Source organism: Meleagris gallopavo, chromosome 15, assembly GCF_000146605.3.
Source record: "Meleagris gallopavo isolate NT-WF06-2002-E0010 breed Aviagen turkey brand Nicholas breeding stock chromosome 15, Turkey_5.1, whole genome shotgun sequence".
NCBI classification, from domain to species: Eukaryota; Metazoa; Chordata; class Aves; order Galliformes; family Phasianidae; genus Meleagris; species Meleagris gallopavo.
Genome location: NC_015025.2, coordinates 340,283 through 350,316, shown reverse-complemented (window position 1 = coordinate 350,316; position 10,034 = coordinate 340,283). Strand labels below are relative to the sequence as shown.

The following is a 10,034-nucleotide window of genomic DNA, read 5'->3' as shown; positions in this document are numbered from 1 at the left end:
GCATCAGACTGGTATGGTGGGAGTGGATGCAATTCTTACTGATGTCTCAATGTCTTCATTAGAGATTTTTGATGAAATGTTACTCTTCCAGTGTTTCATCTTTGAAAAATGATATTCAGAAATGTACATACAACCAAGAAGCAAAGACATGAGCAAATGTTGAGTGTGAAGTGAGAGAAATTTCTCTGTGGTAAGATAGGGATTGTGAAAGTCTTCCCCAGCCAGGGCTCTAGCTGCATGGCCCAAGGTGCAGAAAGCAAAGGTAAGAACTGGGAGAAGGAAGATCTGCCTGCTGTCAGTGAAGATCAGATGGGTGATCATCTAAAGAACCCGCAGGTGGGCAAGTGAATGGGACCTGATGAGATCCATCCATGGGTTCTGCGGCAGATGAAGTTGCCAACTCTCTATCCATCATATTTGAAAGGTCATGGCAGTCTGGTGAAGTTCCCACTGATTGGAAAATTGGAAACATAGCCCCATTTTCAAAAAGGGACAATCAGAAGATGCAGGGATCTGAAGGCCACTCAGTCTCACCTCTGTGCCTGCCGAGGTCATGGAGCAGGTCATCCTGAAGGCCCTTCTGAGGCACCTGGAAAACAGTTGAGATGATTGCTGTTAACCAACAAGGCTTCACCCATGGCAAGACATGCCTGAAAAACCTGGTGACCTTCTGTGATGAAGTTACCGAATCAGTGGATAAATGAAGAGCAACTGACATCATCTACGTGGACTTGTGAAAGGTTTGATAAGGTTCTGCATGACATGTAGTCAGCACAATGGAGAGAAATTGATTTGATGGACAGAGCTGTCAGTGCTGAAGGAATTGGCTGGATGGTCACGCTCAGAGAGTTGTAGTCAATTCTGCGAAGTCCAGGTGGAGACCGTAACACATGGGTGTGCAACCTTCTGGCTTGCCTGGGCTGCACTGTGTAAGCAGGAAATGTGTAGACTGCTTATCGATACTTTGCTCTGAAAGTAATGCCTCCTATTTATTTCTATGCAAACTTCAACTGATACAATGAGCACAATAACACTGTTGTTTGGAGCAGATTCACAGCTACAAAATGCTATTTTAAACATGGTCACCGATATACCTATGCTTATTGACTGGTGGTGAACCTGAGCCTGCATGTTTTGCTCTTAATAATCTGTACCAGCAGAGGTGACTGTATATTGCCACTGTTAAACACATCACCCACCCCCTCATGGTGCTCACATCCCCTGTCCGATCCCCGTAAACATTGAGCAAGTGTTGATGAACAGCAGAGGGTTCAGTTTTTTCCCCTTGGAGGAGCTCAATTACGCATCGTTACTTCATATACATTTCCATGTCAGATGCCATTTTGTCAGACTGCTCCTCAGCTGTCATCTGTGCCTTGGTTATAAAAGGGAAAGGAATAGTGGTAGGAATGCTCATCCTCTGCTGCCAGGCCACCTACATCTGCAATGGACATTGTATGCCACAAACAAATGGGAGGCATTACTTTTGGAGTAGCCCTTAGAATGGACGTTATTATGATTATGTAACAAAACATTTAAATTTTTATTATTTTTTTTCATAATGTTAAATCAAAAAGGGAACAGAAACACGAAACTAGTTGGATATTCACCTTTTTCTTCGTCCTTTATGACGAAGTTATGGTACCTGTGAATAAATGAAGTGCAACTGATGTCGTGTACTTGTACTTAAGAGATGATTTGATATGGTCATGCGTAACATCCTGATCACCAAATTGAAGAAGAAATGGATTTGATGGATGGATTTTGATTTCTGGATAAAGAATTGGCTGTGTGGTTGCACTCAGAGTGTTGCAGTCATCACCACAATGTCCAAGTGGAGACTGGTGATGGAGTTTGGCCCTCAAGGGTCAGTGCTGGGACCATTTCTATTTAACATCTTTGTAAGTGACATGGACAAGGAGATTGAGTGCACCCTAAGCAAGTTTGCAGATCGTACCAAGCTGGGTGGTGTAGTTGGCATGCTAGAGGGAAGGGATGCCATCCAGAGGGACCAGATCAGGCTTGGGAAGTGAGCCCATGCCAAGCTCATGAAGTTCAAGCAAGGCAAGAGAGAAGTTGTGCACCTAGGTCAAGGTAATCCCTAGCTCAAATCCAGGGTGATCAGAGAACAGCTTGAGAGCAGCCCTGAGGAGAAGGATTTGGGGGTGTTGCTTGATGAAAGGCTCAAGATGAGCGACAATGTGCTCTGCAGTCCAGAAGGCCAAAGCTTTCCTAGGTTGCATCAACAGAAGCATGTCCAGCATGTTGAGAGCGGTGATTCTGCCCCTCTACTTGGCTCTCTTTAGACCCCACATGGAGTACTGTGTGCAGTTCTGATGCCTGCTACACAAGAAGGCCATGGAGCTGTTGGAGCAGGTCGAGAGGAGGGCCACGAAGATGATGAGAGGGCTGAAGCAGGTCCCCTATGAGGACAGGCTGAGAGAGCTGGGGCTCTTCAGCCTGGAGAAGAGAAATGCTCTGAGCGGATCTTATAACGGCCTTCCAGCACATGAAGGGGCCACAGGAAAGTCTCTGTGTTTTCACTGGCGCTGAATGGGAGCCTGCATGTCGCGCTCATATTACTGTGCAACAGAGGAGGTGACTCTCTCTTGCCACTGCTGAAATACATCATGCAACACGTCATGGTGCTCACATCCACTGTCTGGTCTCCATAAACATTCAGCCAGCCTTGATGAATGTCAGTGGGTGCGATTGTTTCTGCAAGGAGGAATTCAGTATACATCGATAGTGGGTCTGCGCTTCCAGCAGCCTCATGGCTTGTTTATAGTGGCAAATCTCTTTTGATCGTTAACTCTATTTCTCTGGGATTAGATCTGCATTTCTAATTTACATCCCATTTCTCAAGAATGTTATGTGTTCGCTCTACTCCCCTGAAACTACAACCACAACATCATGTAACTCTGGACAGCCTTCACACCCAATTTCTGGGACAGCTTAGTGGGTTGTCCTTTAATTAGCATTGTATCTGTACACGTAGAGGTTTCATGACTTGTGTTATATTATGATCTGTGTTATGATACCTCACTATATTTTCTCCAGAGTCAATGTACATTTTCTTTTAGAATGTCACCATCATGCTCTTTGAGAACAAAGCTTTTTTACTCTCCTCTTCAATATAAAAACATTAAATGATAACTAATAATTTTCTCTCTTGTAGGCAGACATATTTTCTATCTGTTTTGTGACCTTTTCTGATATGCTTCTGAAATGTCTTTATTTCCTTGTTATCCCACTGATATCTTGTCCCATTTGCTGCTTTGTGAAGCTACGGACCTCACTCTTCCTTCTCAGTTCTGGAACAAAACTGTGAGAGTGGGAACATAAATCCTCTCCACTGGAGAATGCAGCATAGCCTACCTGCCATTTCAACTGGGCAAGGAAGCTGTGAGGTCTGTGTTACATTGCAGTATAAGTATTACTGTCTTTTTTTTTTTGCTGGATTACAGATCTCTTTCTCTCTGACATTTGTATTTTGCCTTCTGGTCAGTGTCTTCCCATGTAACAGTTGTTTCTACATGAATTGCACTAGTGCTTCCCAAGAAGTTGCTCTCATCCACACATTATGATATATGTTCTTGCATATTAACTATCAAAATGGGCCATTTCTCTGAGTCCAACAGTTCTCTAAGAGAGAGTAAAAAACTGCACAGAAAGATTCTATAAAGTGTGGATGATGTGTCTCCTTTGGGTTGCCTCATAATATAGCAGCACTATTAATGTTGTGATAAGCTTTACTGAGCTGTGCAAATATACATTACGTATACATTGTGTTTGGATGCATTATAGGACAAGTCCACGAGTTGTCTCATAGGACATGGAAGTCACTACCAAGATGAGGTATGCAACAAGGACTTTCCTATTTGGCCTTCATTCCTGTTTGCTGAGGCTTCTCTATATGAAAATTTACTATGATATGATTTTCCAGGTTTTTCTTACAACTCTAGCGTTCTCTCACTTTTTTTTTTCCCCTTTTCTTTTTCTTTTACGAACTCAGTTTTAACTGTCTTATCTATTCCCTTTAAGAAGTACTGTCACCCCACATACAATAATTGATTATTGGGATGATATGTGGTAGGCACTAAATATTTGGAAACTCTCATGGCATGTTGAGCTGAAGTTATAAACTGTGTATTTGTAAATCAAGATGATCTTGTCTGTAATACAAGAAATAAAAAAACACCTGAGTGCCATTCCTTCAATAAAAGTAGTTGTTGTGGATAAAGACTCTCCAGTGTTATTCTATTAGGTTTATGGAATATATCATGCCATCTAGATACATATAAATCTGTGAGTCCCAGTAAGATTCATGCCAGGGTACTGAAAGAGCTGGATTATGTCATCATGAGACACCTCTCAATTATTTTTTATATATCTTGGGAATCAGGAGAGGTTCCAGTTGACTGCATGTTGGCAGTCATTGCCACTGTTTGCAAAGAGGGAAAAATTGAAGACATTGATAATTATAGGCCTGTCAGTCTCACTTTGGTACCTGGCAAAATTACAGAGGAGATTTTTCTGGGAGTTACTGAAAAGCACTTGAAAGTCTATGCAGTCACTGGTCACAACCAACATGGGTTCACGAAGGAAAAGTCCTATTCAATGTGCTTAATCTCCTATGAAAAGACTTCCCACCTAGCTGACCAAGGAAAACCAGCTGATGTAATCTTTTGGGATTTCAACAAAGCTTTCAAGACTGTTTCTCACAGTATCTTCCTGTACAGATTCTCCAGCATATGGCTAGACAAAAACATAATATGGTAAGTGAGCAATTGAATGATGAGTAAGACTCAAAGTGTTGTGGTAAATGGACTTCCATCAAGCTGATGACCAGTCACTAGGGGGGTTCCACAGGGCTCCATTTCAGGGCCAGTTCTCTTTAGTATTTTCATCAGTGACCTGGACTTAGGCCTTGACAGTATCGTAAGCAAGTTTGGGGATGATACCAAACTGGGAGGAGATGTTTATTCTTTCAAGGTTAGAGAGACTTTGCAGAGAGATCTTGAAAATTTGGAGGGTTGGACAACAACCAACCGCATGCAGTTTAACAAGAGCAAGTTCTTGATTCTGCACATGGGACAGGGCAGTCATGGATATATGTTCAGATGGGGAGATGAGAGGTTGGAGAGCAGCTAGCAGAAAGGGAGCTTGGGTTCCAGCTGGCAACAAATTGAATCCACATCATAATATACTCTGACAGTCAAAAGGGCCATCCATACTCTGGGGTGGATCAGACCCAGCACTGCCAACCACGTGAGGGAGAAGATTGTTCTGGTCTGCTCTGCCTGATGTGGCCTTACCTCAAGCACTGTGTGCAGTTCCAGGCAGCACAATGTAAGGACATAAAACTACTAGAGATAATCCTACGAAGATGGTGAAGGATCTAGAAAGTTGGACATATGAGGAGCAGCTGACATCCCATGATTAGTTCAGCCTAGAGAAGAGGAAACTTGCAATGAAGGCAGGAAATGGGCATGGTTGGATTTGCTGGTCAAACTGATGGATAAGAACAAAATGCACGAGCAGCAGAAGCTGGGATGTGAGGCCTGGGAATAATATAGGAATGTCATCCAGACATGCAGAGATGGGATTAGGAAAGCCAAGGAACAGGTATACCTAAACTTGGCAAGAGATGTGAAAGGTAACAAGAAGAGATTCTACAGGTACATCGATCAGAAGAGAAAGGTCAAAAGAAGTGTAACCTCTCTGATAAATGAGATTTTCTTTGGACCTTGACTGTAGTCCTAACTGAGGGAGTTTGTGAATTCTCCTTCCCTTCATGGATGGGACATGACAACAAATCTGTATGACATGCATCCTGATGGCTGATTTATTTGCTAAGCCACTCTCATCATATTTGAAAAGTCATGGCTGTCAAGTGAGTTCCTCAGAGACTGGAAAAAGGGAAACATCACTCCCACTTTTAAAAATGGTATAAAGAAATATTTGAGGAACTACATGGTTCTACAGCATGGTGAGCTGTATTTCTGTGCCTATGAAGACATGCAGATCCTCCTGGAAGCGAGGTTAAAGTGCATATAAGAGAAGGAAGTGATGTAAGACAGCCAGCACAGCTTCACCAAGGCCAGATCTTGCCTACCCAACCTGGTGGCCTTCTACAATGAAACAACAGCATCAGTGGACATAGGAAGAGTAAGTGGTATAATCTACCTGGAATTGTGCAAGGCCTTTGACATGTTCCCACCCCACATCTTCATCTCTAAGTTGGAGAGAGAAGAATTAGAAGGGTGGACTATTCAGAGGAAAAGGAATCAGTTGGATGGTCACAGCCATAGGATCATAATAAGTGGTCTTTGTCCAGGCGGAGACCAGTGATGAGTGGTGTCCCTGGGCACAGATTCATCTTGGGACCAGTGCTCTTCAGCATCTCTTTCAACAAGCTAGACAGTGAGAATGAGTGCATCCCCAGCAAGCCTGCAAATAACACTGAGCTGAATGGTGTAACTGGTATGTCAGAAAGAAGGGGTACCATCTAATGGACCTGGACAAGCTGGAGAAGTGAGCCTATATGAATTGAATGAAGTTCAACAAATGCAAGTGCAAGAGTCAGGGCAATCCCAGATATGTGTACAGACTGGGAGAAGAATTCCTTGAGAGCAGCCCCTTGGAGATGTATTTGGGAGTTCTGGTGAATGAAAAGCTTGACACAAGCCGGCAGTGTGCGCTTGAAGCCCAGAAGGCCAGCAGTGTCCTGGGCTGTATCAAAAGAGGGATGGCCAGCAATGTGAGGCAGGTGATCGTCCCCCTTTATTCTGCCCTCATGAGGTCCCACCTGGAATACCATGTGCAGGTCTGCAGCCCTCAGCACAACAGAGGAACAGTTGGAGTTAGTACAGACAAGGCCAGAAAGATGATCAAGGGACTGGAGCATCTCTTCTATGAAGAAAGGTTGAAGCAGCTTGGCTCACTCATCTGGGGAAGAGAAGGCCTCATTGCAGTCTTCCACTACTTAAAGGGAGCTTATAAATAGGCAGTAGAGGGACTTTTTAGATGGTCTGATAATGATAGGACAAGGGAGGACAGTTTTAAGCTAAAAGAGAGGGGATTTAGATCAGATGCTGAGAGGCAATTTTTTACCCTGAGGGTAGTGAGGCACTAGCACAGGATGCCCATGGCTGTGGATACCCCACGCCTAGAGGCATTCAAATTCAAGGTGGATATGACCCTGGGCAATCTGATCTAGTAGGTGGAAATCTTGCCCACACCAGGAAGATTGGAACTGAATGGGCTTTAAGGTCCCTTCCAATCCAAGCCATTCTATGATTCCATGATTCTATGACTGTGTGATTCTTCAATTCTATGATACTGGGTGTATGGGAACTGTTGAGTGATGGTCTGAACCACTGATTGAGCACCTGGGGAAAGGAGCGGATCAGCCCTGGGAGCACAGGTGAAGGCAATTCAGCTGTGTGACTGGAAGGGTGGAGCCTGGCTGCACCTTTCCTAGATCCCATTTAAGGGCTGACTGCAGTAGGGGAAGATCTCTTTTTGAAGGTCTTTCTCTTGTAGAGCTTTCCTCTGCAAATCTGAAATCTCCTGATACAGGTAAGCAATCTTTTTCCCTTCCATTATAGCATCTTTCTATTGTGCTGATCCTCCCATTGTGTTGATCTGTCCAATTACTACACTTAGTTACTGAGATACTATGACGCTATTATAATAGCGTACTATGAAACTGAGGGGAGATCTCATGGTGGCCTACAGTTTACTCACAATGGGGATTGGAAGAGAAGTCACTGATCTCTATCTGGTGATGTGAACAGGACCTAAGGGAATGGTATGGAGCTGCATCAGGGGACAATCAAGTTGGGTATAAGGCAAAGGTTCTTCACTGGAGGATGGCTGGTTGCTGCTGGTCCTCAGGGCGGTGGTGATGTAGCCAACCCTATCACAGTTCAATAAACATTTGGATAATGCACTCAGAAATATGGTTTGAAATGTGGCTGGTCTTGTGTGGAGCCAGGACTTGAAATCAGTGATCCTTAAGGGTCCCTTCAAAATATGGATTTCCTCATTCAATGAAAATTCTACAGAGAAACCAGGGTTTTTGAAAGGCTAGAAGACTTTTTCTTATATGGTTCCTTGACTGGGGTAAAAATGGGCAAGCACGTTTGCTCAGGTTGGAGATGTTGCCCACAGTACATAAAAGAAAATAAGGGAAGCAGCGACCTGCTGGCTGCTCTCTGGGGACATTATGATCCTTGAGCATAAAGGCTGACAGGACAGCTGGGCCTCGAGGGGAGTGGTGAGTTGTGCAAAGTCTAGTTGGAGGTGGGTTTGGGTGTACCCCAAGGGATCAATACTTGTTTCAGTTCTCCTTAACATCCTAATTAAGGATTGAATGATGGAGGAGTGTACCATTTACAAGCCTGCAGACGGCACAACCAGGAGGAGTGGGTACAGCAGAGGGTCATATTGCCTCCCAGAGTGACTTGGACAAGCTGGAGGAATGGGAAGGATGGTCATGGAATTCAATAGGGAGAGATGCAATGTCCTGCGTGTAGGGGCAAATATGCACCAGGAAATCAGCTTGGTGGAAGAGGCTACAAGAACCCTCCACTGGACAGTAAGTTGAATGTAACTCAGTAGTGTGCCCTTTCCACAAAACAGTTAACAGTGTCCTGTGTTGCATTAGACAAAGCATTGCCAGCAGGTTGAAGGAGTAATCCTTCCCCTCTGTTCGCCCTTATTGAGGCCACACCTGGATCCAGTTCATTACTCCCCCCGTAAAAGAGGGTCATACTGCAGGGGATCCTGTCATATAAATAAACACCAGGAAAAATGGTATAAAGAAGATGGTTGGTTCTGTGCTGTCCAGTGCCAGTACAAGAGGAAACAGTCACAATCTGGAACAAATGAGGGAGCACTAATACAGCTTAAGTGAAAATAGAAACACTCACAGCTGAGTCTGCTTGGCATGTTGCATATGGTCAAAGTCCTTCCGGAAGATAGGATCCTCAGGGTTCCCAACATCTCCAGTGAAATGAGGTGATATCTATGCTTATTTCTTCCTATCATTCCCACTCTATTCAGTGATAGTGTGGATGGCAGCTGATGGTATGAGTGCTTTCCTCACTGCATTACAATAAACTGTCAGTGCCTGCTGTAAAACAGCTGGTTCTCAATCTTACTAAGCTGAATATCAGGGTGCATGAGGCATCTCAGAAATACGTGTTTTAAAGCAGTTTTTGTCCTCTGAAACTGGCAGCCCCTAGGAGTGAGTTTCTGCTTAAGAAGCAGTGCAGAGGGCAGAATGTGCCACAAGGAGAGGCAGAAGGTGAAAGCCAGGTCCCAGCACCTCAGTGCTCTCTCTGCCCACACTTCACCTGCTGTCCTTCTTATGCATTCGTGTACCAGGGTAAGGTAATTCGGCTTCTGAAAGTGTGTCTGCAAGAACATCCAACAGAACTGCAGACGCCCTGTTCTGTGAAACACTGGTGCGGTTAGCAGCAGCTAATTGAGCTAAGAGGAGTGGAAAGAAGGTAAGTGCCGCGGCGGAGCCTGCAGTTGTCGTGCGCGGCTGAGAGTGTCGCTATTGGCTAAGGCTGGGTAAAGCAACGGGAGGAGTAAGGCAGAAAAGAGGCGAGCCGGCAAATGAGCCCGGTGCTGTAGGTCCGAGGACGCAGAATCCCGGACGGACGGCACTGGGAGGAGCACGGCGGGGCGGCGGTGATACCCAGGACTGCTTCGGACGGGAAGGGGCGAGCGAGAAGCTGCACACAGGCGGGGAAATGGTGGTGAGAGAAGGGCGCTGTGGCCGAAGGCAGCGGGCGCTGCTGTGCTGCGTGTTGGTGGCGGTGTGGGAGGCGGCGTGGGGGCAGCTGCGCTACTCGGTGCCCGAGGAGCTGCCCAAGGGCTCGTTCGTGGGCGACGTGGCCGAGGACCTGGCGCTGGAGATGGCGGCACTCCATGACCGCGGCACCCGCATCCTGGACAAAGGCAGGACGCAGTATTTCGCTCTGCATGCGAGCAGCGGCCACTTGATGACGGCCGAG

General features: G+C 45.4%; 1 protein-coding gene across 1 annotated transcript in view; it reads left to right on the top strand.

Moving 5' to 3' along the window:
- The first annotated feature begins 9,770 nt into the window (after nucleotides 1-9,770).
- Nucleotides 9,771-10,034, top strand: part of LOC100538867 (protocadherin beta-15-like) — a 3,414-nt gene continuing 3,150 nt past the window's right edge. The window contains exon 1 of the mRNA XM_031555645.1: nucleotides 9,771-9,988. Coding sequence (XP_031411505.1) covers nucleotides 9,771-9,988 — 218 coding nt within the window. The remainder of the gene's footprint in view (nucleotides 9,989-10,034) is intronic.